The sequence below is a fragment of the Camelus ferus genome, chromosome 22 (assembly GCF_009834535.1).
Source record: "Camelus ferus isolate YT-003-E chromosome 22, BCGSAC_Cfer_1.0, whole genome shotgun sequence".
Taxonomy (NCBI): domain Eukaryota; kingdom Metazoa; phylum Chordata; class Mammalia; order Artiodactyla; family Camelidae; genus Camelus; species Camelus ferus.
In genome coordinates, this window is record NC_045717.1 from 24010683 (window position 1) to 24038669 (window position 27987).

A 27987-nucleotide genomic window follows, 5' to 3' on the forward strand; every position below is an offset into this window, starting at 1 on the left:
ACGCCGAGCCACAGTTTCAGGAGATGCCATGGCCACCCGGGGGGACTGACCACCTGCTGCTGCCTCAGGAGGTCAGGGTGGCCAGAGGCCCTGTGCTGTCTGAATGGCAGAACCTCACTGCCACCCCAGGTGCTGCCTGCAGTGCAGGGGCTGCTCTCGGCTGCACCGCCCCCCTGCGGGACCCAAGGGCTTCTGCTGGGACACAGGGCGGGCGTGGCAGGGAGCAATGTAGGACTGCGGCCTGGCCCTCAGTCGGGATGGCCAGAGGCCCGTCCACCCCAGGTGTCTGGCTTGTCTCTAAGGGTACCATGCCCTGAGAGCCTGCCTTTGCCAAGTGGTCAGTGCACCCTTCGGACACAGCCTGAGACCCTCTCTGTCAAATCCCTTCGGCCTAAGAGGCTCCAGTGAGGGTCTGAATCCAGGCAGTGGGATGTTTGCTGAGGGGGCCCAAGCAACCTGACCCTGCCCAGGACAGCAGACGGGCCTGCGGTCACCACAGGGATGCACGGCACAGGTGAGGACCTCCCAACGACTCCTCTTGTTCGAGTCTGAACAAAGATGTCATCAAGACAGAAAAGAGTGTGCCACAGCGGCAAACACCGAGGGGGACAAGGACATGGGCTGCTCCAGCCCGCACAGCCTGTGATCACATCCCGAACTCCAAGCGAGAGGCTGGAAACGAATGCTGGAGCAAAGGTATCTGTGCAGTTCTCGTGAAGCCGCAGACCCAGCAGGGGTACCACGACCTGAACGCGAGGGCAGTGGAACACAGCCCTGGACCTCTAGAGCACATCACCCTCCCAGAAACCGACCCCCAGGCAGCAGAGTGAAGCCAGGGAGGGTGAGGCTGCCAGCCCACCGCCCACCCCGACCCCGGACACCTACCGATTGCCAGCCGCTCCAGGCGCTTGCCATGCTCCGGCGGGATGGCGTACCTACGAGAGAAGGGAGGCACGTCAGAGGTAAGAGCGTGTGGCCGCAGCATAGTTGAGGGGCCCCTGGGGACGTGGCTGGGGACTTGGAGACACGCAGGCTCAGCCCAGGGCAGAGCTGCGCTGCATTCCACATGGGGGGAGGGGTTGGGGGGAGAGATGCCACACGGAAGGGAGGAGCGGGGAGGCGGAGGCCCTGGACCAGGGACTCAGTGGGTTGTGACACACTCATGGAATGCCAGGAGTGGAGACATCCCCAGTTAAGTGGCACTAAACCTTGATGAGACTTAAAAAGCAAAAAATAAAATAAAAAGCACTGGATTGGAACTGCGGAGGAGGACGGCAAGCATCCCAACTTGCGGCGGTGCCGGCCTGTCCTCCCGGCCCAGGGAGCCAACAGGAAAAGCAGCTCCAGAACGAGAGATTTCATTTGTCAACCACTTCATCAGTTTTATTTTTACACATTTTACATTTGAAAGATTACTGAGACTCTGTCATAAATAGAAAAGATGTAAGGTGAAAAGCTGCAAACAGATGAAGTGAGAGTGACAGCCACTAATGCTGCGGGCAGAGCTGGGAGGCGGGGTGCCTGGGACACCTTCCCGGCAGAGCAGCGCCGGGAGGGACAGGCTGGGAAGGGGTCTCGAAGCCCCAGCCCAACCGACGTGCCAGCCCCAGCACCTCCCCTGCCAGGGGACTCGAGCAAGATGAAAACCTCCATTTTCAAGCAAAGATGGGCAGAACAGGGGCACAGGAGGGCTGTCGTCCGAAGGAGGAGAGGAGGGATGGCGGGAAAGGAGCACGTCTGACTCCGCTGCAGGAGAGACTCTAGGTCAGCGGTCCGGGCCCGGCGGTCCCACCCCTAGGGGACGTGGGGCAGTTACCTGGCACATTGCTAGCTGTCACAATGGGGGGCTCCTGGCACTGAGGGCGTGGGGGCCGGGAGGCTGCTCCACACCCCACAGTGCCCAGAATGGCCCCACAGAGAGTGACCGTCCGACGTCAGCAGTGCTGGGGACAGACTGGGATCCAGAATCATGACAAAGTCGCAAATTCTGGAACAGTCCCTGTGAGGATGCATCGCGCGCCGCGCCCGTCTCCCAAAGGGCAGGCAGCGAGATGTGGAGCGACTGGAGAGGGGGAGATGCCTCGGGCTCAGCCGAGTCCACGCCAGTTGAGGGATTTATCTCTTGTTAACGAAATGAAAGGGGGCAAGGGTAGGGGATAAGGTGAACGTTGTGTTGTTTCTAATCTCACAGGATAAAAATAATTAATTTCTGGGCATGCTCCAGGGCCCCGGAGGAGGTGGCCACAGCGCCTTTAATTCTGCTGTCGTCAGAGAATTTCCCGTTATCTGGACAAAGATGAGGTGACTCTCTCTTAAATAGCCTTTTATCACTTACATAAATATGATAAAAGTTAATCCCAATCCAAAGCACCTCTGTGGGATTAACGTTCCCCCAAACAGGGAAATGAAACATTCTGTCCCTTCTGGGAAGATGCTGGAGGACGGGAAGGAACTAATTTACAGCTCCAAGGCTGTGATGATGAATGAATATCCCCGTCTACAATGCTGCTTTCACTTAATTACCGCCTGTAATTGGGAGTTGTAAAGATAAGATTAATTGAATCTGGTGGATGTTAAAAGTTTAATACGTTGGAACGTGGCTCCTCTGTTATCGGAAAGTACAGACTGCAGGACGCTGGGCTGAGTGTTCAGAAGAGCGGCCCCTGGAGAGATGAGAAAGGACTCGTGGACGGGAAGCGGCAGCCACGGGAGACATCTGGACTCTGATGGCCAAGAGCAAGCCGTGCCTCCCACTGCTTGGAAGGGCCCAGAGACAGCCTCGGGGGTGCTGAGACGCAGCCGCGCTACCCCAGCCCACCCCCAGTGACTGGGCAAGATGAAAACCTTGCCCAGTCTTCAGGGGAGACAGGCAAAACTGGGGTGCCAGTCCTTAGCAACATAAAGCGCCAGGCATGGGCTGTCCGTTCAGAGGAGGAAGGATGGGTGGTGAAGGCTCCATCTGCACAGCTATTAAGGCTCATCAGCCTTCCAACAGCCAGGAGGAACGGGGCTGCAGGCTCCCACAGAGCCCCTGTCCCTGCCACAACCCTCTGGTGCCCCGGGCAAGCCCAAAGTGACAGAGGCCCAGCTGAGCCGGCTACAGAGCTGGCTTCTCGGCAGGGCTGACATCCGGCACTAAAGAAAAGTCCCCAGACTGAGGGGCCCCCACGGCAGAGCCTTGTGGGGTCTCCATCCAGGGCCCAGGGCACGTCTCCTCGTCACAGCCCCACCTGGCATCACGCCACCAGGGCGGGGCATCCCTGAATCTCCGGCTTGTCTCTGGGAGGAAGAAAAGGAAAGAAAGATGGAGAAGCCGCTCTTCAGGTTGAGCAGGGCTGCTTGCTAACCCCCGACACAGGCAAGCATCTATCTGGCCGTCAGGGAGCGAGTCCTGGGGCCGTAAAACAGAGTCGGTTTTACTGGTCACCAACATGGGGGCAGTTTGCCTCCGTCCCCGTCACAAGGTCAAACCTCACAGCCAAAATCAATTCACCATGCCCGCCTGCGACCCTGGGCGGCCGCTCTCTGGACATGCAGCCCTGGGTGTCCAAGGATGCTTATCTGTTCCCTTAGACAGACGGCCTCCACGTGAATCTCATGACTGGGCTAGTGCAAAGTCTCCCGGCCGGCTGGGCCCTGCGGGAGCCTCCCCTGGCTCCCCTCCCCGCTCCCCGCCAGCACGAGTGTCCCCCTCGAGCAAGGCTGGTTTTCCTCACGTCCTGCTACACACTGGCACCCCCGCCATCTCCTTGGTCCACCAGCGTCCTTCCGGGCTGGGCACATCCCTCTCCCAGACAGCTCCAGTCAACATGCTCCTCCCCCAGGACTGGGCTGCAATTGGCCGGGCTGTCAACGCACTCAGGCCAGGATGCAAGTCATGGCAGAAGAACCTGGACATGCTGGGATAAAGGAATGGGTGAAGCAACTTCCAGAACCTGGGGACCCCTGGGAGGAAGAAAAGACCAAGGGCTTCAAGGGGCAGAGTTGCGAATGGGGAAACCCTATAGGGGAGGTGGCGAGAGGGACAGGCGTACACGCGGGGCCACTTGGGTCCCTCCAGCCGCAGCCCCAGGCCTTGCCTGTAGGAGTCTGGCTCTGACAGCGGCCAACGGCAAGGACAGCAGATGCCTCTAGGGGACACGGCGACTCGGTCCTGAGGTCAGCCAGGCAGGGGTTGCCGGGCCTTCTCCATGGCCATCCTACTTGGTATCTCCTGTTTTACCAGCCCTTCCTGCGCACCCCTCCCCCTGCCCTTTTTCTCCGCTTGTGAACGTTTTACACGGAGTACTTCTGGATGGCTCTAAACCAGAAAGTCGTGGAAAATTCAGCGCCATTGGCACAGTATCCCTGGCAACCACTCCAGGTGACCCAGCGGAGGCTGCAGCAGGACCGGACAGGCTCCATAACCCCAGGCTTAATGCTGTGGAATCGCCAAGGAGGCCGAGAGAGACAAATTCGGGCATCATGTGCCAGATGCCTTTTTCAGGAGGGCAGTCGTCTGCAAACGTCAGGGGCTTTGGCAAAGAAATAAAACATTTTTAGACCGGTATATGGCCAGGGAGGTGACGGGAGAGACCAGGGCCAGGAACCGGCCCCTGGGTGAGGACACAAAACGTGTGCAAAGCCACACAATGGTTAAGAAACAACCCCACGGTAGGAGGGTACAGCTCAGCGGCAGAGTGCATGTTTAGCATGCATGAGTTCCTGGCTTCAACCTCCAGTCCCTCCATTAGTAAATAAACAAACCTAACACCACCCCCCACATGTTTTTTTTTAAAAGAAAATAAACAGTCCCAGTCTAATGGTTTCACCTTGCAAATTACTGGCCAATAAGAAGGAAACACACCTCAGGGGACAACAGTGAGCTGCTGGACCAGAGTTCCAGTGCCACAGTCCAGAAGGAAGCAACCCCCTGGTCTGGGGAGAGACAAACGGGCTGGGCCCAGAAATTGGGTGTCCCCCAGCCTCTCTCCCTTTCCAGGTTTCTTCTTTTACACTCGAGGTGTTTGGAATAGTGAATGTACCCCCTCCAATCACGGCCACCCCAAAAAGGCAAAGCAGAAGTGTGGCAAGCTGGCACAGGGCAAGAGGGAGGCCTGGGGCCAGAGCAGCCAGCAACTGTGACCACAACCTGCGCCTGACACACGTGAAGGGGTTGCACGTGTCTACTGGCGGCCCGGGACACAATGAGGCTGGACACTGAGAGTTGCACCGCCAGACCGATGTCTTTGTTTTAATGCTAGGCTGGAGGTGGGCATCCCATTGGCCCCGCCTGAGTCCGATAAAGAAGCTGGCGAAGCCGGAGGGTCGTGGTGCTGGGTGGGCAGAAGCCTCAGCCCCGCAGGAGGGTGGCTCCTGGGCCCAGACAGAGAGGGTAAGTGACAGGGAATGCGCCCTCTATGGGCAGGCTCTTGCCTCCGGCTGGGGTTGGGCCGCCTCCATCCTCCCAGGACAGTGGCCCGGGAAAGTCTTCCTGTCCGCGGCGGAGATGCTATTAATAGTGTCATTTTCTTGGTGTTTTGTTTATTCCCCTGGAATGGCTTGATGGATGTGAATAATTATCAGACTATAAAAGCCAGCAAATGTGCTATTTTCTATCGCTCTAAATCATCAAACAAATAAAGTGTGAAACAGCATTTCTGAATATAATTTTCCCCTCTAATGGCTTAGAATTATTATCAAGAACAATGAAAATAAATAAGCAAATGCCTTGTGAGTTAAAAATTAAATGAGCGTGTCAGGAGGAGGAACACAGGCCGTCGTGGGGAGCGGGGGGCTGTTCAGAAGCCATCGGTTCCAACGATGCAGCAACGGGGCTTCCAGTCACGAGGGCACTGGGGCCTCTGTGGACTCCCACTGCCTGGTGCCCTCTGGCCCAGGGAGTGGGTGCCTGGGACTACCAAGGGGAAGGCTGAGCTGGGAAGCCCGGTGTGACCCCAAGAATCTGCAGGGACCCCGTGTGCCATCGCCCTGGGACAGCCACACAGGAGCTGGGAAGGCGGGGAGCGGGCCGGGGGGCTGGCCTCTGCTCCTTCTCTCCTGGGCCCTTGACAGGCGATGGCAGACGGGCTGCCGCCTCTCAGGCCAGCAAGAAAACCTGCGGTCCTGGGGCAAATTCTCAGGACAAAGAACACGAAACTCCAATGGAAGTTGTCGCAACCCCACACTGGGCCACAGTTCCCCAGCGAGAAGGGGGCACTGTCATGGTAACGAGGTAATCTGTGCACGCTCCTGCCAGCTGCAAGGGCACCGAGACTTGGCAGGGGCCTGCCTCTCAAGCCCTCAGCTCCCATCTCCGAGAGGCCCCCCGAGCCCCTGCCAGGGGCCTGCCCAGACCGTCTTGCTCGGAGTCAGGGGTGAAGTGCTGCTTCTCGGCACACGTGGGACTCTCCACTGGGCGACGATGTCCCTCAGGGCTTCTTCTGCCGCCCAGCCTGACAGCTCCCACTGCACGAGGCCCAGCTCTCCGCCCTTCCTCTCTGCCAAGGAACGCATGCCAGGGGCAGGGGTCCAGCTGGGAACCCTCTGGAAATGTCAGTTCAGCCCGACGCATGCTGGAGGGCGAGGAAGTCAATTTCACAGTGTCTGCACAAGGTCGGGCAGACAGGCCCCTCGCCGTTTAACGTGCTATAATTACAGAAACCAGGACAAGAAGGCGAGTCCCCAGGAAGTGCCGGGACCACTTGTCACACCGGAAGCCACCTGGCACAAGCAAGCCGCCCACACGGCCAGGAGGCCAGGAAGGCTCCAAGTGCCAGCAGCCCCCAGTGCCCTGTGTGCCGCGGAAATGACAGTATTACCATGGTCCTCAAATGCAAAGCCCATTGCTGCTCACAGCCCACAGCCTCTCCAGCCGCGCGCCTGCAGGGCAATTCCAGCATGCTGCCCCATGGTCCAGGCAGGCCGAGCAGAACAACCTGGTCACAGCATGGGCTTCCCCTCGACGCCCCCGGCTGCTCAGGTGCCGTCTCCGAGCTGGTTAGAGACGAGCTGGGCCAGAGCAGCCTCGCACCCCTGCACAGAGTGGAGTGAAAGGGCTCAGGGAGGGAGACACAAGCGGTCACCCCTAATTTAATTTCCACAGAGACGAGCCACGTCAACATGGTCCACTGACATGTCCAAGCACTTCAGGTGACTTCTTTGTATGGTATTTATAAAAAGTTCCAAACCAATCAATATAAAAATCCATGGTGAGGCCGGAGGAGCACTCGGGAAAACCAGGGTAGGCACGCCTCAGCACAGCACTGAGACCCCAGCCGATGCACTAAGTCAAGGGAAAGACATGAGGGGAGTAGCAAGAGAGAAAAGACAAACTTCTTCATGCAAAGAAACACAACCTTCTACCTGAGAAAACTAAGAGAGTGAGCTGGTGAACTAAGAATTAAACAGTCCAGCAAGGGGACAGAATGAAAAATCAGTGCGCATCCTGGCAATAGATCAGAGGAAGCTCTAAATCGAAAAGATACATGCACCCCAATGTTCACAGCAGCACTATTTACAACAGCCAAGACATGGAAGCAACCTAAATGTTCATCACCAGATGACTGGATAAAGAAGGTGTGCTATATATGTGAATGGAATAGTACTCAGCCATAAACAAGAATAAAATAATGCCTCGCAGCAACATGGATGGACCCGGAGATCGTCATACTAAGTGAAGTAGACCAGAAAAAGAACAGCGCCATGTGGTACCATTCATATGTGGAAGCTAAAAAAAAGACACAAATGAACTTATTTATACAACAGGAAAAGACTCACATAGAAAACAAACTTAAGGCCACCTAGGAGGAAAGGGGGTGGGAAGGGGTAAATTGGGAGTTCCAGATTTGCACATACTGACTGCTACATATAAGATAGACAGTAAGTTTCTACTGTACAGCACAGGGACTATATTCAGTATCTTGCAGTAACCTATAATGAAAAAGAACATGGAAAGGAATATATGTACATATACGTATGACTGAAACATTATGCTGTCCACCGAAAATTGCCACAACATTGTACACTGACTATACTTTGATATAAAAAAAGAGGAAAAAAAAACCAATCTCTTAAAAAAAAATTAGTGTATGAACAGTCAGGCTTCCTCTGCACCAGAAAGATGTTCACAGAAAACTATAAAACCCACCATGGTAAAGTCTCTCCCCCGTCTGGGGTCCAGAGGCAGGACTTCCTCACCACAAACATAAACCTGGGTGTGTGCTGGCCACTGACAGGGTCACAGAGTTGGGTCCAGGGGACCGACGCACCCTCTGAGAGGCTGACACTGCTGGGGGACACAACAGCACGCGCACAGGCAGACCTCGGCGATATCGCGGGCTCGGCTCCAGACCACCGCAATAAGCAAACACCGCAATAAAGCAAGTCACATGAACACTCCGGTTTCCCCATGCAGACAGAAGTTATGTTTACACTATACTGCAGTCTACTAAGTGCACACTAATAGCATCATGTCTAAAAATAATGTCCATACCTGAATTTGAAAATGCTTTGCGGGTTTGGGGAGAGTACAGCTCAGTGGTGGCGTGCATGAGGTCCTGGGTTCAATTCGAAGTGCCTCCATTGATAAACAAACAAACAGACAAATAAATAAACCTAACCTCCTCCCCAAAATAAAAACCAAAAAAAATTTTAATGCTTCACTGCTGAAAAAATAAAAAAATAAATTAAATAAATGCTTTACTGCTGAAAAATGCCAACCATCATCTGACATGCAGGGTTGCCACAGACCTTCAATTTATCAAAAACAATGCAGTATTTATGAAGCACAATAAAGCGAGGTGTGCCTGTACAGCAAAACGGCCCCGGGCCGCGACCACGTCACTCAGCAAAGGAAGCAACGGGTGTGATCGCGACCACAGTGCTGGGTGATCCGGACCCCATGCATGTCAGGGCTAGTTTGTCACACACGAGCAGGGTGGCCGCATCATGACAGTCCACGCGTGAAAGACGTGACACTAACAGCACACTGGCAGCAGGGTTAAAGGGGGACAAGTGGCCACCCGGCACCAGGCTGGAGAAACAAAAAACGTTAGAAAAAGCAGACAGGTTCGCTCCTGAAACATGAGGGAGCAGGTCCGAAGGCCAAGCAGCTGGCCAGCCCTGGGACCATCAAGACACCCCGGGGTCCCCGTGACCCGCTGGGAGGGGAGGAAGAAGTTGTCACCGACCCAGCCCACCCGCAAGGGGAGACTGCAGGGCACCTGGCCCTGGGGAGGAAAAGGGGGACTGAGCACCTTTCCTAAACCCTCAGGAGAGTGAGGGAAGTGCGTCTCCAAGTCCCTGAGCAGGTGGGCCACACCAAGGCTCCACTCCGGTTAGGTGGGGCCCTCTGCACCCCACTTGGCCACCACACTCAGCCTGGGTTGCACGGCTCCCACCCTGAGAGCAACTGAAATTGTCTGACAGTGAAAGGACTCCAGGCCTCCTTTTATCAGGAAATCCCACTCACAGGAGGCAGCCTCCCTCATTTGTCCCGGCACCAGGGCCCTTTAAGCGCAGATGTGAGCACTCGCTGGGGAGACAGGATCAGCCCGGGACCAGGGTGCCTAGTTCCCAGGATAGAACCTTATTGAGCTGTGGGGGCTTTATCGCTAATGGATCGTTTTACAGGACAATAGACGACGGAATTCGGTATCTCACACGAGCAGTGCCGACAATTTCAAATAATGACATTTTTATTGAAAAGCGCACAAGATAAACAGAGTCCTGTGAGTATCTGCTCAGAGAAAATGGGGAGTCTCAGATGGGGATGACGGCCGACGGGGGATGCCCAACCCCAGCCTGCTGGCAGGACCAGGTGCTCTCTCTGCGGGCTGTCCCCACCTCTCCAGGTTCCCAGGGGGACTTGGGGTGGGTCAGCATCCCGAAGGTCCCCAGCTCCAGGGCCGGGTTCACAGGAGCTTGGAGCAGACTGCACACCCAGCCAGCCCACTTTAATTAAGGAACGGACTTTACAAGACGAGCAGTGTGCGCTGCAATTAAACACTGACTTGGAGGCATCTGATCCCCAGCCCCGGTGTGTCTCAGACCCACGAATTATTTTTGTCATGTGACAGCACCGAAAGTGCCAAGTCATGTGCGGGCTGGTTTTTGACACTGCTTTTGCAGCTGGTGGGGGTGGGGCGCTTCTCGGGTGGGGTTTTAAAAGGCAGAGCTGGGAAAGGGCCTCGTGCTGCTGCAACAGGGGCTCAGTTTTCAGGAACGCAGTGCCGGTGAGCACTCAGTTCGTACAGCAACAGCAATCTCCCCCTCGCGGAACGGGCCTGAATTTCTGCTCCTAAAACAACGGGGGGCTGGGGGAGCCAGCCTCCCATGCTGCCCGGGGCCCACGGCCAGAGAACTCCCCCTGCGGCAGGGCTTGTGCCAAGTAGGGGACGCCGCCCCAGGTTTACTTCTGCTGAAACGCACAGGGAGGTTTAGACAGGAAAGAGCAGAGAGGGGTCTGCTGAGTGCACGAGCATCTGCGGGGGCAGGAGGCAGACAGCTCGGGCCAGGACATGGGGATGAGCTGGGTGCAGCCGGAGAGGGTGGCTGGGAGTCCAGGCCCGTCCTGGGGCTGAGAGAGCCAGGGCATCCTCAACGCAGGGAGGCTCCTAGCCTGTTAGCTCACTTCCTGTGTCCTCCATGTGTTTTCATTCATCACCCCGCACGCCCCAGACTCCCAAGGTCTACTGAACCTGGTGTGGACACACACGGACAGCAGAGGTCCCGGACGACCCAGAGGTGGCCCTGGTGTCCTGGACTTGCCCCTTAACTATAGGGCTGGCTCTGGAGAGCTTTCAGATGGCAGGGTCTTTACAAGCAGGTCCCGTGACCACCAGCAGTTCCAGCTCCCACATGTAAGAGCACTCGGGTCTCAGCTGATGCCCAGCAGGTGACGCGTACAGGGTGCTCGGGGCCACTCCTGGGGGTCGCTCTGGGCCCCGGTGCTTTGGGAAGGCTTAAGCTCCTGCAGGGTCAAGTCCCAGAGAGCACACAGGGGATGTGGTCCTGGGGATGCAGCTGCTGGCAGCTGTTGGCCCCTGCCGGCTCGCTCCCCACACCTCCTGCAGTGCCCACGTGAGGGGGAAGCTCATCATAGGTCAGATGTAGAAGCCAAGCTAACACAGACCCCTCTACCCACAGAGCTGCGGGGATCGCCCTTCCAGGGAACTGAAATCTGCCGACAGCAACCTCACTAACACAAGTTTGCCATGGAAGCCAGGCATGCAGAGCTGGAATCTCTGACAGCTCGCCCACAGGATGGGCGGAATGGTGAGCGACTGCTGTGGGAGCAACCCCAAGGGGAGCCGCACGACTACCCCACGACTACGCTCAACCCCTAACCCAATACCACCAGTGGGAGGAGTTCGGGATGGGGACAACGCCCAGCGATGACACTTCTCAGAAGAACCAATAGTTTCTCAGAGTGGTTGGCAGGGAGCAAGGACAGGATTCCCATAACTGGACTGGCGCTCCTGCCTGGAGCTAGGAACACAGGCCGCCGGGCAGGCTGGTTTGGCTCCTGCTGCCCAAAAGCAAAAGTCCTGAGGTCCTGCAAGCAGTGCAAGCCGGCGCAGCGCTTCACTGTTCCAACTCCAAAGCGCCCACTTTGAACAAAAGACTCCAAGATGAAGGGCCATCTGCTCCTGCCAGACCAAGCCAGCGGGCTGTGTGACAGGCCAGCGACACCTGTGGCCACGAGTGGCAGACAGACAGGAGGTGACTGCACCCCCAGAGGTGGGCCGGGCTGCCCAGCAGCCCCCCCAGACCCCAGCCCCTCCCTGCAGGCTAACATCCTCCTGGCCAGAGGGCTCTTCCTGGAACTGGGCCTCCAGGGGAATAAGTCCCTAGCTCGGGAGCCTCCAGTCTCCCTGCTCCGGGCCTGGCCGCCCGCCTCCAACAGGGCACCTCCACGGGCTGACCTGCCGCCTCTCCTCCCACAGCCTCAGCCCTGCAGCCTCCCTGCCTCCATTTTGGGAGTCTCAGCTGCCCTATGCCGCACACCTGGCCCTCCTAGCCCACTGGGGAAGGGAGTGGGGGGAAGGAGGGGGACACACAGTAAACTCCTGCCCTGACAGATGGTGCCTGTCCTGGTGTGGTTCATGCTGGGCCCGGAATGAGCACTCATTCAGGGCTTGAGATGACCCACCTCCTCCTACAACCTCAAAATCACCTCCATTCAGCACTCACCACACGGTGGCAAATCTATGGTTCATCCACCCCTTTCCCTTTGCCTTCTGCGCAGGCAGGCAGACTACATTTCCCAGGACCCCGTGCAGGAAGGCGCGGCCATGTGACAGGCACTGGCCAGTGAGATATGGGCAGAAGTCCTGGGCGCTGCCTCCCTGGCCTGCCCACCAAAGTTTCAGGAACACTCCCTCATGCCAGCTAGGACGCCTCTGCCCAGGGTGACCTTGGAAGGCATGCATTGAAGGTGGCAGCACCTCTGCTGGCCTGGGTCCCTGGATTCCTGCAGCATCTCCTCCCTCTCCCATAAGAAACTGCCAGCTTGATTCCAGCTCAGCAGGGCTTGATTCGGTGATGTTTTAGGGACTCTGCAAGTAAAAGGTCCACTCCCTCCCATGCCTTCAAGTTCAGGCTGCCTTTGCCAACTGGGATGCAGCCCGTCCCCAAGGCTGAGCTCCTGCCCAGCACATGCTCCAAGAACCCCCTACCCCTTCTGATTTGCTGGGTGATGCGCCGAGAGGCCGGGCAGGAACACAGGCTCAGCCCACAGCCTTGGCCAAGCCCCAGCCCCACCACTTCCAAGCTCTGCGGTCCCAAGCCACGGTCCAGCCAGCCTGCGCCCCAGCTGTGAAGGAGGACAGCGAGGGGCCACAGGCAAGACCAGGAGTCACTCCAAGCACAGCCTGGCACACAGGAAGCATCAGACGTGGCCAATGCTGTCGCTCCATCCTGTTGCATCGTCACGTATGGTAATGCACTTCTCACACAAGCGGCAGGTAAAGGATGATATGATGCTTGCAACAGCCCCAAACTGGGAGCAACCCTGTGTCCACCAACAGAAGAGCAGAGAAACAGATGGAGGTACAGTCAGACAACAGAAAACGCTACAGCTGCACAAGTGAGTACACCATCACAACATGCGACGAGGATGAACCCTCCTCACAGACTCTGAGCAGAAACGCAAGATAAAATTAATCCGCGTGGGGGTGGTTCCAACCCAGCCAGCACGCCGCTGCGTCTCCTGGGGACACAGACATATGTAGAAAACAGCCCAGAGAAGCAGTGACCCCCGTGACATGAAAGCCAGGAGGACGGTCTCGGCTGTGTGTGGCAGGAGGCACGAAGGAAGGGGTCCAGGATGGGGTGGGGCTCACCTCCCCATGCTGCACACGCTGGGCTGCACGGGGGCTGACTGGGGGTCACTCAGGACACTGTGTAAATATCTATCTTTCTGGCAAGTCCATATCTCGCATACTTTTCAGTATCATGTCAGGTGTCACAATGGAAACACACTGTGATGGGCACGGTTCTCAGGTGCCCCTGGGGCTCACATACCTGCTCTTGGTCCTTCCTACATCCCTCTCAGGGCTGCGTGAGAGATTTCTGCTATTAGAATTAAGGCCCCCAATTAGCAGACCCTCGAATAGGCAGGTTGCCCCGGGTGGGTCTGAGTTAATCAGATGAGTCCTGGAAAGGGGCCAGGCCCTCCCTAGGTCAGAGGGGCCATGTGGGTGGGCACCCCGGTGCTGGGGGTCTGCCCCAGAGCCCGCCAACACTCGGCTCTGCCTCTGAGCCCTGACGCGAGGCACCCGCTGGCCCCGCCGGGTGCTGTGAGCCGTCAGTCCGCGGAGTCAACTATGCAGCAACAGAAAACCAAGGCCAGCCAGCTCGGGAGGGAGGAAAGAAAGAGATCGGAGTTACCTGACGGAAGGACACCGGGGTGCCCACATCTGTCCAGTGGGCTGCTGGGCACCAAGAGGCTCTGCTCATTATTCTCTTCTTCTTCTTGGTATTTCAAATGTACATATATATATTTTTAAAAAGGTACATTTCAAAGGGAACAGTATGGGAAGGGGGGAGGCGGGACTTTATGGTAGAGACACCTGACCAACACGACCTCAGCCAGAGGAACAAGGTCAACATCAGCAGTGACGAGGCATGTTGACGGCAGGCACCCCGATATGATGGATGAGACGGCCCCTCACGTGTGGTCCTCCTCCCAGCACCCGGCACCCAGCGCCCAGTCCAGCCATGAGAAAGGCACCAGACAAATTCCCATCGAGGGAAATGCTACGGAAGCCCTGACCTCAGTCCTGCTCAAAGCTGTCAAGGGCATCAAAGAAGTCTTGATGGAAGGAAAATCTGAGAAACTGTCACAGCCCAGAGGGGCCTGAGAAGACGTGACGCCTGGATGTCACGCAGGTCCTGGACGGGGTCCTGGGACAGAAGAGGACACCGGGGAAAAACAAGGCAAACTGAATGAAGCAGGACTGCATTTAACAAGAACGTTTCCACATTGGCTCATTAACTGCAACAAATGTTCCAGCCTCGTGTGAACTAATCAGGAGGCAGGGAGTGGGGTGCACAGGAACTCTCTGTACTATCTTCTCAGTTTTTCCGCCGTTCTAAAAAATAAACTCTTCCAAGAAAGAGAGAGAGGGAGTATGCCACAAAACTGGATAAACAGACAAGTCTGTGACAAACAGAAGGACCCAGGAAGAGCTCACAGTGGACCATTTGCACTGGGCAGTCTCGTCGTGAGCCCTCCCACACCCCACCCCACCCGCAAGAAGCAAATTCATCGGCTGCGGTGACACTCGGCTGTCCAGACTCATCGAATTATCTGGAGTATCAGCAAATCCCCCACCCAGCCTCACTGGCTCTGGAGGAGAGCATATGGTGAGATTTTTCCTTAGCAGAAGGCTGACCTTCCTCTGCTGAGCGTGATGCTAAAATCACTTTGCATTCCCTGAACAAACACCAACTGTGTCTGTCCCCGCCAGTGCCAGATTCAAGGAGCCAGCCTGCGGGGACGGACCCCGCTGCTGAGTGGGAGCCCCCAGGTAAGCGCCCCTGAACGTCGGGTTTCCCAGGCCCCCATCCCCCCAAGGTGCACACGGCACGGGCTGTCACATACACAACTGTCCGGCTTTGCTGGGGCAGCTCCAGGCTACTAAGAGTGTAGGCTGGCAAGTGGCAGTCAGACGACTGGGCTGATCTGTGACTCCAACCAAGCCATGCCAGGCTGCACAAAATTCTCTGAAATCGCCGTCATTCCCACGGTGGGTGAAAGACATGGTCCTCTTCTCACAGCCCAACGGCACATGGTGCCCCACTCCGAGGCTCGAAGTTCTCTCCAGCATTAGGAGTTAATTTTCGAATGCCCAAACCAGCCGCTGGTTTTAGATTTATGAAACGATCCTGATAAGCAGAAAGGCTCGGCTGGTGGCAGCGAGGATGACATCGTGGTCCCGACAAAAGCGGGCCACGGGCTCTCTAGGGAGGATGGGGAGGGACCCAGGCCAGAGGTACCACGGTTGTCCTGCCTGTGAGCCCCCATGTGTTCAGGCCCTCCTGGCCCTGTGTTAAACCACTTAACCCAGTACTGCACCAGGGATGTGATGCCAAACTCCAGGGCTCGCAGCTGCAAAGCCCACCTGAAAGGCCTAGGTTCTCGGTGGCCCCGCGGCTGAGTCACCTCACCAGGTCTCCTGTCTTCTGGGCATAGTCCCCGGGGTGGGGCAGGGAAGGGGTACCTGGGGGCTAGACTCACAAACTGCCTGTGTGGGGACTCTCCTTTCCCTGAGATGCACGCACACATCCTGCACACCCGTGCACTGAGTGCACGTGTGTGCACACGACATGCATGCACGCTCCAGGATGCCCAAAAGCCATGGTTTGCCAGGGTCTGAAAGCGTCCAGGACGCAAGACTCCACATAGCCAAGGTAGTCACACTGGTCACCCTACACCAAGGTCACCCTGTGCCCTGGAAGGAGGCAGTGAGTACGTGGGTCAGGCACACAGGAAATAAAGGATGACCAGGCTGCCGCTGTGGCCATAGCCATCATCAAAAGAGATGACCGAGAAGGTGCTCCCTGCTGCCCGTGGCCCTGTACCTCAAACAGGGAAGCTGAGTGCACAGCGGGCCCAGAAACACACTGCAGAGCCTCAGACCCGGGACCCACGGGCCGGGGAGATGGGCCTTGGTGAGTCCTGCTCGCCACTCTCAGGGCCACATTGGCCATTTGGGACAACAGCTATACTCTTGTAGAAGGAGGGCCTGTCTGCAGAAAGGGGACCCCCCAACCCCCGTTCGTAAAAACCCCAACGACCAGCTTCGGGCACGGCTGCTGGGCAGAGGGCAGGGGAGCAGTGGCCGGGCCTTGGACAGGAGGACATTGCCACCGTCCTTGTTACCTTATAACAAACAGGGGTCCCAACACCTCTCTACTCACTGGCAGTCTGATCTCCTGGGGAGTTTCTGCTGAAAACACTCTTTTTGTTGCTGTATTTCTGTCACATTAGCTCAGGAGCTGGGGCTGAGGACGGGGAGCCTGGTTGGTTCCCATGCCTGTTTATAGGCCGCCCTCGTCCTGGCAGGTCTTTTCCACCCGAGCTCCGTCCCCAGAGCCCAGCAGGCCTGCGAGTGAGGGGAAGAGGAAGGGCATCTACCTCTCCTGCATCTTGTACTGGTGACAGGGTTCGGTGCTGGGAAGCTGAGTTATTGAGGCCAGTCTGTGAAGCTGTCAGACTCGCACCAATCTCCAGCCCAGATCGGCACCCAGCCAGCCCTCCCTGTCACCACGGGGCAAAGGCGGTGGGGAGGAGTCACCCACGTCGCTGGAGGAGGGGCTGTGCCTGAGTCAGGGAAGGGGCCTCCCCGGTCCCCACGGTGGCCGCTCTCAGAAGCCCTGAGATCACACAGGGACCTCCTCCAGGCCCCAGCACTCTCCAGCACTGGCCTTTGGGGCTGCTGCCTGGGGTGGCTTTGCTTGGCTCTATCACCCACCAGACTTCCCCATTCTGCGGCTGGGGACAAAGCAGAGTCCCTTGCAGGCGGCAGCGGCGGCACTGTGGTCCAGCAGCACCACCTGCAGCCAGACCCGGGGAGCCTGCTGTGTGTGGCTGGGGAGGTGGGAGGGAGGCGCCGTCACCCAGGGTTCACAGGGAGGGATTAATCAACACGGCAGAAGGAGCAGCTGGGAAGTGGGTGGGTCTGCAGGGAGGGGCTGAGGGGCCAGGAGGCGGGGGGGGGGGGGGGGGGGGGGGGGGGGGGGGCGGACACAAGAGAGCAGCCCAGCAGCCGCCTCCCCACAAAGAGCCCTGCTCTGCCTCCTTAGGCTGTGGGCCCCTGAACCCTGAGCCCAGCACGTCCAGCCTCCCTCTGAAGCGGGCCAGCACCTGCACACCCGCCGGCTTCCCTCCTGGTGCCTCACAGCAGGGAGCACACACCCTCACATGTGCACGGGTGCACACACTCATGCTCGCACACACACACACGTGTGTGTACACATGCTCCCACATGCGCACACACAGCCCACCTTCCGGTACGAAGTGCAGGCAGAGGTGGCTGGGCCTGCTGGGCGTCAAGCTTCCCAGCAGCAAAAGAAAGGCTGCCCAGTCCTCTCCTGTGAAACTCCCCTGAGTGAAAGCGCCAGAGAAAAACTGTAGGTGCAACTGAATCAAAAGGAGAACTTCGCAACAACGTGCCCTGGTGCCACGCACTCAGGCTTCTTACAGGTCAGGGAGGGAGCGAAGCATCCCCTCCACCTACTGCCAGGAGGGGTCCGCCCATCACACCCCAGGACCGTCCACGCGAGAGTGGGGCTTCCTTTGTGGGGGCACAATCCCAGAGACCCTCTCCTCTGGCCCTGACCTGGGGAGCTGGATGCCCAGGCAAACAGAAGCCAAAGAATGGGAGGAGCTGGGGAAGCCGAGAGAAAACCAACTGCAGAGTCAAGGGCCTGCCTGAAGGCCATGGTCACGCCCAGACCACTCCCACGGGGAACACTGTCTATCCCACCCTGGGGCCCTCCCACGGCATGCCCTCCACCCACACCCCCGTGGGCATGCTGGGCAGTGTCAGGTGCTGTGTGGATAGGACAGCGCTCATCCACAGTTCCTGATGGCACGAGGGATGCGGGCAGGCGGACGGGTCCTGGGACAGCTGAACCAGCATACACGGGCTCCAGGAGGACCTTGATGGGGGGCAGTGGGGTGCAGGCGTCTGGCCTGGCATGGCCCTGCAGGAGGAATCCCCTGAATCAGACAGAACCTCAGGCAGGACCCCTTTGCCTTCCTCCCGATGGCCACGACCTCCTGGCCTCGCTGCCCGACCGTCTGGGCGGCAGAGGGCCAGGTCTATTTTAAATCCCCATCCCTAAAGGGATTTTCAAGCTCTGAAATACTTCAGATATTCTTAGCCTCGCTGCGTGAGCACAAGCACCACGTAATGCTGGTCTTTCGGAGCAAATTCCAGGCTCTTATCGACACCAGGCTGTTCACGTCACTTTGACACACAAATCACACTACCGAAGTAGCAACAGACCCAGAAAGGCTCCATAAGACGCTGTAAACCTGGGTAAGTCGACACTTAAAAAAAAAAAAAGTGCCGCCGAAATACTCCGAGATGTTTGCAATTAAACTCTGCAGACGCCAGAAGAGCACAGCGGTGTAATTAGGGAGACAGACGTGTGAGCACAGCCTGTGCAGAGCAAGTCCCCAGGGCCCGGGGAAGGGCAGGACACGGGGCCACCACTCTCCCAGAGACCCTTAGTGGCTCCCTGAGCTCCCGGCCCTGGGACAAAAGGACACCTCACCCGCCCCAGACCCAGGCTGATGTCCTCGTGGGTCCAAGAGGCACTGCAGACGGGAGACCGGCTCCACGCAATGTAGACCTCAGTGCAGCAGGGCTCTGAGAAGCAACGAGGTCACTGTGGTCCCAGCACCCAGGTCTCCTGATAGTCACCGAGCCCCTGCTCTGTGCCAGGTCCCTGCTGGGGATGGCAACATGGAAAGAGGGGAACTGAGGGCCCTGCCTGGCAGGGGAAGACTAACACCAACATCAGACACGGCCAGTAGGTGGGTCACTCTGAAGGTTGAGCATGGGGTGCCGTGCCAACATCTGGGGTCCCCATCCTAGTCCCGGGGAGAGGGCAGGAGGGGCTCCCGCACGATGGCTGAGCTGGCTGGCTGGGTAGGGGGACAGGGCAGGCAGCACAGAGGCCCTGGCCACCAGCCACACTCAGCCAGGGAGAGGGACACCCTCATTCAATCCCATCCCACAAGACCAGAAACCAAGCTCCAGGTCAAATGCCTTCTGGAGTGTTCTCTCTTTGTGTTCAACGCTGTCCCCGGCTGCTTCCCCAGCACTCTCAGGAACTGGGCTGTGGGGAAGATAAAGGTGGGTGGTGGGTGGACACCAGGGGCCATCCCCAGCAAACCAGGGGTACAGCGTCAGGGGGCAGGTGTGCTGGGGGCTGTCCTGGGGGACACAGGCGACAGGAGGCAGATGAGCAGAGAGCATCAGCCCAGCTGCGTCACCTAGGGGCTGCCGTCCCTCACGTTTCCAGCATCTCCCCTCTCAGGGACCTTCACAAACCCAGTCCCACTGTCTTCCAATCGCACTCGACCCCAGCTGCTTCTCTGCCATCCCCACCCGCTCTCTCCTCCCACAGGGTGCCTTCCCTGCTACCTGGGGCCACATGTTCCCCAACTCTCCCAGAACACACTTGGCCACTAATCGCCTCAGCCAGCACGTGCCGGGACCCAGCAGTGGCTTCTTTCTTTCTTCTTTAAGGAAAAGGTGGGTTTTCTCCCCTTAGGACCCCTGTGTCTGGGAGACCCCAGCCAAGCCCAGGGCTAAGTGGAGCTGAGTGTTCCCACCACCCGCCCGGCGGAGGCTCCCTCTCCTCCAGCTGCTGTTCCCAGGGGGCCTCCAGAAAGATCACAGCCGGGTTGGGTGGAGGAGTCTATAAAAAGGATGAAAGAACCTGGGAAATTTCCACCACAGCGCCAGTGGGAAGGGCGGGAGCGCCATCTAGTGGCCCCCAGGGGAGCTGCGCCGGGGCAGGACTGGGAGGAGGATACTCAGACCCAGGCAGGCAACTGCCCTTCCTGCCACCGCCCCCACTTTAGGGCACCCCCCACGCCAGCAAGCTGGGTCCAGCAGTACGCACACTCACACACACACACATATAGGTACCTGATGCACATGTATACGCATACTCTCATACACATACACAAAGATACCTGATACATGCATACACACGCTCACACACACAATAGATGCGCGACAGATACACGCACACACACATATACTTGATACACATATACACGCATACGCACACACACTCAGATACCTGATACACACATATACATACACATACACATACTTCACACACCACGTGTACACCCACTCACAAACACACTCTTAAATATATACATACACTCACACAGAAACACAGAAACACATACACAAACATACACTCACACACACACAAGCACACATGTACGCGGCCCCAGTCTGTGGATCCATCTGGACGAGGAGCCTGCATTCAGCCCACCAGGCCCGTGAGGAGGACACTGCCTGCTGTGAGCCAGGGGAGGTGGGGGAGGCAGAGCCCCCCAGGAAGGGGCAGATCCTCCTCACCCCACAGGTGTGGGCCTGCAGCAGAACTCAGGGGCCTCCATGCAGTCCCAGCCCAGCCTCGCCGTGGAGGGAGGAGGGGAGGGGACAGGGTGGCTGCACAGTCCCTGGGGCCTCCTGGGCAGCTCTGGCATGGCATCACTGACCAGGAGACCCTTCCACTCAGGTGTGCCAGACCACACTTGGTGGGCATGAGATTCAGACCTTTGTTCAACCATTATCAGCCATCCCATCAATCTCTCCCCAGATTTTCCCCAAAAGGCAAATACCTCCCGGGCTGGAGGTTCTGATGATCAGGGGCTGATGCAAAGCCACAGGAGGCCACGAGAGGAGAGAGATGGACTAAAAACAGGAAGCCCGTGGAACTGGAACAGGATACCAGCCAACGCACAAAGCAGCACAACTCAAAGGCCAGAGGCCTGCGGGCAGCAGGGTAACGGTCCCAAAGACGCTATGGCCTGATCCTGACACCCGAGGACGCAGGATTAAGTTAAGACCCCTGGGATGGGGGTGACCCTGGATTCCCGGGGGAGGGGAAGTCTCACCACAAGGTCCTTATCAGAGGGAGGCGGGAGGTAAGAGTCAGAAATGGGAGATGCTGCGCTGCTGGTGGGGAGGATGGAGGAAGGGGCCACGAGCCAGGGATGTGGCGCCTCTAGAAGCTGGAAAAGGCAGGAAATGGATCCCCCTCCAACCCCCAGAGCCCGCATAGGAACCAGCCCTGCCCATGCCTGGGTTCAGCCCCGTGAGACTGGGTCCGACTCCTTACTCCAGGACCATCAGGGAACAAACGGACACTGAGTTAAGCCACCAGATCTGCGGTCCTTTCTTACAGCAGCCCTGGGAAACCCACACAGAGCCTACCACACTGCTGCCCAACTTCCCTGGCCGTCTGAGTGGGAACCACTGCCAGCCAGCAGAGTGGGGGCTCCGCTCTGTCCACATCAGAGGCGAGGAGAGGGTGGTCACACAGCCTGTGTCCCACCCAGGCCGCCTCCTCGCTTCCAAGCCCTCCACTCAGAGGGCCTGCTCCCACCCCTCCAGCCAAGGGCTCCAGGCTGTCCTGGTGACTTAAGGGGGCAGGGCCTCCCTTGCGCCAGAGGGCACAGGCTCAGCCACTCGGGGCTCAGCTCTCCATTGGGACAGCAAGGTAGGGGAGGCTTGGCCAGGGTCCACCTGGGTCCCTGTTGTGCCATGTCCCCCACACCTTGTATACAAAGAAGAGGGCTCACCGGCTGAGCTCCCAAGCCCCACAATCTGCTCCCAGGCTCCTGCTTCCTCCGCCCCCCTGGGAGCCACAATGATCATTGTGACAACAGAACCTTCTAACAGTGGGGAGAGGCTGGGAGCTGCCAAGGCCCCAGCTCAGAAGTCTCTGCCAGAGACGACAGTGAGCAGAGCGGCTCCAGCCATCCCGCCGGCAGAAGCTGCACACGTGTGAGGTGAGCACTCAGCTCAGAGACTCCAGAGTGTCCAATCCAGCCTGCAGGGCTCACTGCTGACAGAGTGGCCGTCAGGGCCCGGCACGCCCACCCCCACCCTCCAGCTTGCAAACAGCAGGGGGCCTGCTGCTAAGCCCACCCTGGAACGGGAAGCCAAGAGGGAGGCGAGGGGAGGCTCAGTGTGCACGGCCCCCCCCCGCCCCTGCCCGCGGCCCCAGAGCCTCCACGTGGCGCGGTGCCCAGGAGGAGCTACAGGAAGCCAGGCACCAGCCACCGTCCAGGGGGAGGCACTGCAGGGGCAAACCACAGGCTTGGGGGTCAGGTTGCTCGTTTCTGCATTCCCTCTAGAGCTACCAGAGCCCCCTAGCCGTTGCCTCCCCCACCCGACAGCCCCGGCTGCACCCCCAGGGCGCCGCATGAAAGCCATCCTCCAGCCCACCCGGCCACACACCCTGGCGCCCTCCCACCTCAGAAGCGGCCGGCGGGGCTGCGGCCCACCCTCACCAGGACTTGGGCTCCCCAAAGTGCAGGTAGTTGATGCTGTACAGGTCCATGTCCTCCGTGTGCCAGGCGAAGGTGGTCTTCCACATGCCGAAGTACAGGTAGGGGGTGTTGACGCCCTCGATGATGGTGCCGCACTCGCGCTCCACCATGTCCAGGATGGTCCGCAGGTTCCCAATGTTCCACTGCGCCACGTCCTGCAGGGGTGGCGAGCACACGGTCAGCCGGCCTCAGGCACCCAGACACAAGCCGGAGAACGTAAGACACCCAGACCGTTCCCTTCGAGTCCCGGGCCACAGGGTGAACCCCGCCCAGGGCCCGAGAGCCAGCAGTCAGCCCCAGACCTGCCCACTTCAGAGCCTTGCCCACCCAGCAACCAAAGCCCACCCTGAGCTGCTCACATCCCACAGAACTCAGCCCCCTGCCCTGTGCCTGGCAGCCAGGCGTGATTTTCTCTGGATCCCATGGTGAGCTGTACCTTAATTGCAGGCAATGAAGGCCATGGTTTGGCTGTGAATGATTAACGTGCCTTGAACTCAGTGACACCCAAGGAGGAAGGCGATGCCGAGGTGGGGGCTCCCCAGCAACGGGGCCAGACAGCACCCCCACCACCGCGCCTTCCCACAGCGGGAGGAGACGGCTCTCAGGGACCAGGCAAATGAGGCTGGGACCCCCACCCCCAGGCTCATCTGTTCCCAATGCCACAAGCAAAGAAACCCCGCCTGGTCATAAGAGCTCATAAAATCTGCTTTCATAGACTTCCAGTCCCCAGAGAACCCTCGGGGCAGTTGAGATGCGGAGTGTCCTTCATGTCCCATGGGCGGGGGAGAGGGCTGGCGATCAGACCCTCACTGCATGAGCATAAGAAACCCAGGGTCACCTCGAACAGAAGCTGCCCGAGGTCAGGGAGCACCAGCAACCGGTCGCCACACCAAAGCCCTGTCATTTGCCCTGCCGTCCAGCCCACATGTCCACAGCGTGGCTCCAGGCGGGGGACCTGTGGTCTAGACCAAGCTGGTGATAATGCTTCTGTGACTGGGGCAAGTAGCTCTCTGCTCTGGGCTTCAGGTTCCCCATCTGTAAAAGGAGACTGCTGCTCCAGGTCAGGCACGGCAAACGCATGCACCAAAGCCCTGAATCCTCTTCTAGAACCTACGGCAGGCTCACCCGCTGAGCTCAGCCTTGGCCCCGCGGAGCCTGCACTTCGCAGCCAACCCCTCTGTGAGGCCATCGCTGTGGCCAACTATAGGCGGCACATAAGAGCAAACCTGGGGAGGGAGGGTCTAGCTCAGGGGTAGAGCACGTGCTTAGCAAGCACAGGGCTCTGGGTTCAATCCCCGATACTTCCATTAAAAAATAAATAAGCCTAATTACCTCCCTACTACCCCAGAAAAAAGAAAAAAAAAAAAAAAAAAAGAGCAAACCCAGAGGTTCTCATGGGATGAGGCTCCAATTTCTGAATTTTTATTTAAAAACAGTAATTTTGGGTCCTTGAGAGAATGACAAGTTAAGGTACAGACTCAAAGAAACTATTTGGAAAACACACATCTGGTAAAGGACAGGCACCCAAAATATAGGAAGACCTCTTAAAACTCAACAGTGAGAAAACAACCTACTCAAACCCGAGCCAAAGACCTGAAGAGACAGCTCACCAGGGAAGACAGAGGGCAGCTCAGCACGTGAAAAGAGGCTCCACGTCCCACGTCATCAAGGAAACGCGTGTCAGACCCACAGTGAGGCGCCGCCACACACCGACGAGAACGGCCTGACTGCGGAGGCCTGACAGCACGCGACGCCGGCGAGGACGTGGAGCGCAGGAACGCCGGGCACCGCTGGTGGGGCTCCAGCCACGCTGGAGGACAGGCTACAAAACTAAACTCCTACCATGCAGCCCAGCAATTGCACTCTTTGGTATTTACATGAAGGAGCCAAGAACTTACGTCCACACAAAAACCTGCACCAGCTGTTCATAGCAGCTTTATTCATAACTGCCCAAACCTGGAAGCAACCAAGATGTCCCTGAGTAGGTGAGTACACCATGATACATGCAGACCATGGATTGGTTTTCAGCTCTAAGAAGAAACAAGCTATCAAGCCATGAGAGGACAAGGAGGAATCTTAAATGCTATATACTACATGATCCCAAATACAGGACATTCTGGAAAAGACAAAATTATGGAGACACTAAAAAGATCACGGGCTGGAGGAGGTGGAGCGACAGACAGGAGAGCACAGAGGAGTTTCAGGTCAGGGACTACCGTGTATGACCCCACAATGCTGAGTGCAAGTCCTTACACATTTGTCTAGACCCCCAGAAAGCACATGACCAAGACTGAACCATGGACTTGTGTGAACCCAGGCATCCAGGTAACACACGCATGGCTCTGGTGGGGGATGCTGACCACGGGGGAGGGTGTGGGTGTGGCGGGTAGCGAGCATACGGGAACCCTCCGTGCTTTGCTCTGCTGTGAACCTAAAACTGCTCCAAAACGTAAAGTCTATTAAAAAAAAAATAATAATAATAATAATAGAGAGAATAGCTTTCTCCACAAACACTGCTAAAACTACTGGACGTCCACATGAAAAAGAATGAATTTGGACTCCTTCCTCATACCATATATAAAAGTTAACTCAAAATGGATCACAGACCTAGAGGTAAGATCTAAAATTGTAAAATTCTTAGAAGAAAACATAAGGGCAAATCTTCATGACCTTGGAATTGGCAAAGGATTTTTAAATAAGAGACTCAAAGCACAAGCAATAGAAGAAAAAACAACAGATAAACTGGCCTTCATTGAGTTAAAAGCTCCTGTGCTCCAAAGGACACAACCACGAAAGTGAAAGGACAACCCACAGGATGGGAGAAAACATTAAAAAATCACCTGTCAGGTAAGGGACTTGTATCCTGAGTGCATGGAGAACTCTCACAACTCAATAATAGAAAGACAAATAACCCAATTAGAAATGGGTAACACATCCGAATAGGTGTTTCTCCATAGGAGAAATACAAATGGTCACACAAATGGTCAACAAGCACGTGAAAAGCTGCTCAACATCACTACCATCAGGAATGCAAACCAAAGCCACAAGGAGACCCTACTTCACACCCACCAGGATGGCTAAAGTTAAAAAGACACCGTAACAAGTGTGGGCCAAGTGCGGAGAAACCAGAACCCTCACGCACGACGGCTGCTTTGGGAAAAACAATCAGAGTTCCTCGGAAAGTTAAACACGGAGTTACTATGTGACCTGAAATTCCACACCCAGGTATGAGCCCAAGAGAAATGGAAACGTGTCTGCTCACAGACTTGAACATGAATATTCACAGCAACATTACTCATGAAAGCCAAACGGGGGGAACAACTCAAGTGTCCATCAGCTGGTGAATGCATATAAGAAAATATGGTCCATCCACACAACGAAGCATTACTCGGCCACGAAAAGGAGAGAAGGACTGACACTCGCCACCACATGGACAGACCCTGAGGACTCGATGCCCAGCGAGAGAAGGAGACACAGGACGACAGTGCGTGAGTCCACGGACTGAGGCGTCCAGAACAGGCCAGTCCGCAGACACAGGGAGGGGCTCCTGGCTGCCAGGGGCCGGGGAGGAGATGGGGCGTGCCTGCTCATGGGGATGGGGCTTCTTTTCTGGGGTGATAAGAAGGTTCTAAAACTGACTGTGGTGATGGCTGTCCAACTCTGTGACTACACCAAAAAGCACTGAACTGTGCACTTTAAATGGGTGAATTGTGTGAATTATATCTCAGTGATGCTTAAAAAAACAAACAGTAAGTCAGAGAATCAACAAATGAACAAACCAATCCAACTAGCTCAAACTTTCCAAAACTCTCCGTGGAAAATGATAATCAGGCATCTGACTTCAAACCCATCCCACACTCGAGCACGTGAACTTCAGTTCTCCCATCCCGTCAGGCTGTTGGGGTCAAATTCCCTTCTTAGAAGTCACAATTCATAAACCGGGCAGCAGAGCCACAAGATGGGATGAGCAGCTTTATTGCCCGCCCACTCGAGACCACATGGTGCCCAGAGCACGAGAGAGCAGGGTTGAGTCGATAAGTGTTCCGACCAGAGACCACCTTCACAGGGACTTGGTGTGGGGATGCCAGGAAGCAGAGGGGCCCCCCGGGGAGTGGAGAGGCCAGATCTCAGCCCAGATGCTTCCCATGCAGAACACACCCAGGACAGAGGTAGGCTTCGAAGGTTGGAAATTAACCCCAGTAGATCCACTGGAGGTTATCAGAGGTCCCCCAAATGTTAAACCATCCCTTAAAAACACGGCCCCGCTCAGACCTCCCTCTGCTTAACACCAGCACCTTCCGGGGCCTCGGCATCAAGCCTTGAGCAGGGCTGGACTCACCTTTGGACAGGCCACGGCCAGCACAGGCCCGAAGGCCGAGGGGTCAGGCACCCCATCTTGCTGTCCCAGGTGTCCCCAGGGCCCCCCCGGCACAGCACAGGGACTGGACGTGGTGGACCCAGGGGCAGTCCAGCCAGCTGAGAACTCGGGCTCCCAGGTCTCCAGGAAGATGGAGTGAAAGAAACTCGAGAAGAAAAGCACTGGGACAACCAAGAATTCAAAGGCCCCTGGGAGAAGGGAGGGAATGATTGATGCCATCTTCTGAAAACCGCTCTCTGGCCAGGCTGCTAGGCCCGCTACCGAGCGAGGGACGCCGGACCAGGGCAGGGGCTGCGCTGCGATCTGGCAGCAAAGACTCTGCAAACCACCGGGTTCCTTCTTTGCCTCCTAAGCTTGGCCCACGGCTGTAACCAGGTCCCAAACAGAGGCCCAGCTGAGCTTTCCCATCACCCTAGCCTCCAGCGTCCGGACACAGCGGGCTCTGGGCTCGCACTGCTCGCCTCCACCTTCCTCCAGGGCGCCAGCCCTGCCCCCCACCCAGCCCCTCGGCCTCGGGGACTTACGTCGTCGTACAAGGAGCCGCTGATGTCGGCCCCATAGATGGGGGACACGAAGGTGAGGTTCTTCCAGTACTTGCGCTCCAGGTCGTCGAAGTCCTGGTGCCGGGGGGTGCAGTACCTGGGGACAAACAGCTCACTGAGCATGGCCGGGCTCAGGGTGCCTGCTGGATCCCCCAGGGTGGGGCTCTGCTCAGACACCCGCTGCCCTGGCGAGGGCACAGCCCGGGAGAAGGCGGATGCGCTGTGATAACTGCCGGGAGGGGAGGGCACGGGTGGGGAGGGAGCCCACTCGTCCCAGCGCACCAGCTACCCGGCCTGGGGTGCCCAGGTCGGACCACACACCAGGGACTGGGAGCAGGAGGAGGGCAGCGGGTTCTGATGGTTCTTGTCCTCCCGCGGCTCCGCAGATGCCCACAGCACCGACCGTGGGCAGCACACCGTGGGGGCCGGGGACAGTGTGTGAGGGGCAGACGAGCTGCTGTCCCAGGATGCTTGTGTGAGAG

The 27987-nt window shown here is 57.4% G+C and overlaps 1 protein-coding gene across 6 annotated transcripts in view; it reads right to left on the reverse strand.

Annotated features, from left to right (window-relative positions):
- KDM4B (lysine demethylase 4B) overlaps window positions 1–27987 on the reverse strand; it is a 122415-nt gene that overhangs the window by 53414 nt on the left and 41014 nt on the right. For all 6 annotated transcript variants that reach the window (XR_004314343.1, XM_032465848.1, XM_032465849.1 and 3 more), the window contains 3 exons: window positions 27488–27602; window positions 22547–22740; window positions 886–935 (listed from right to left, as the gene is read on the reverse strand). Coding sequence is in view for 5 of the 6 variants with exons in the window: in XM_032465848.1 (XP_032321739.1) it covers window positions 886–935; window positions 22547–22740; window positions 27488–27602 (359 nt within the window). In the remaining variant the exon portion in view is untranslated. The remainder of the gene's footprint in view (window positions 1–885; window positions 936–22546; window positions 22741–27487; window positions 27603–27987) is intronic.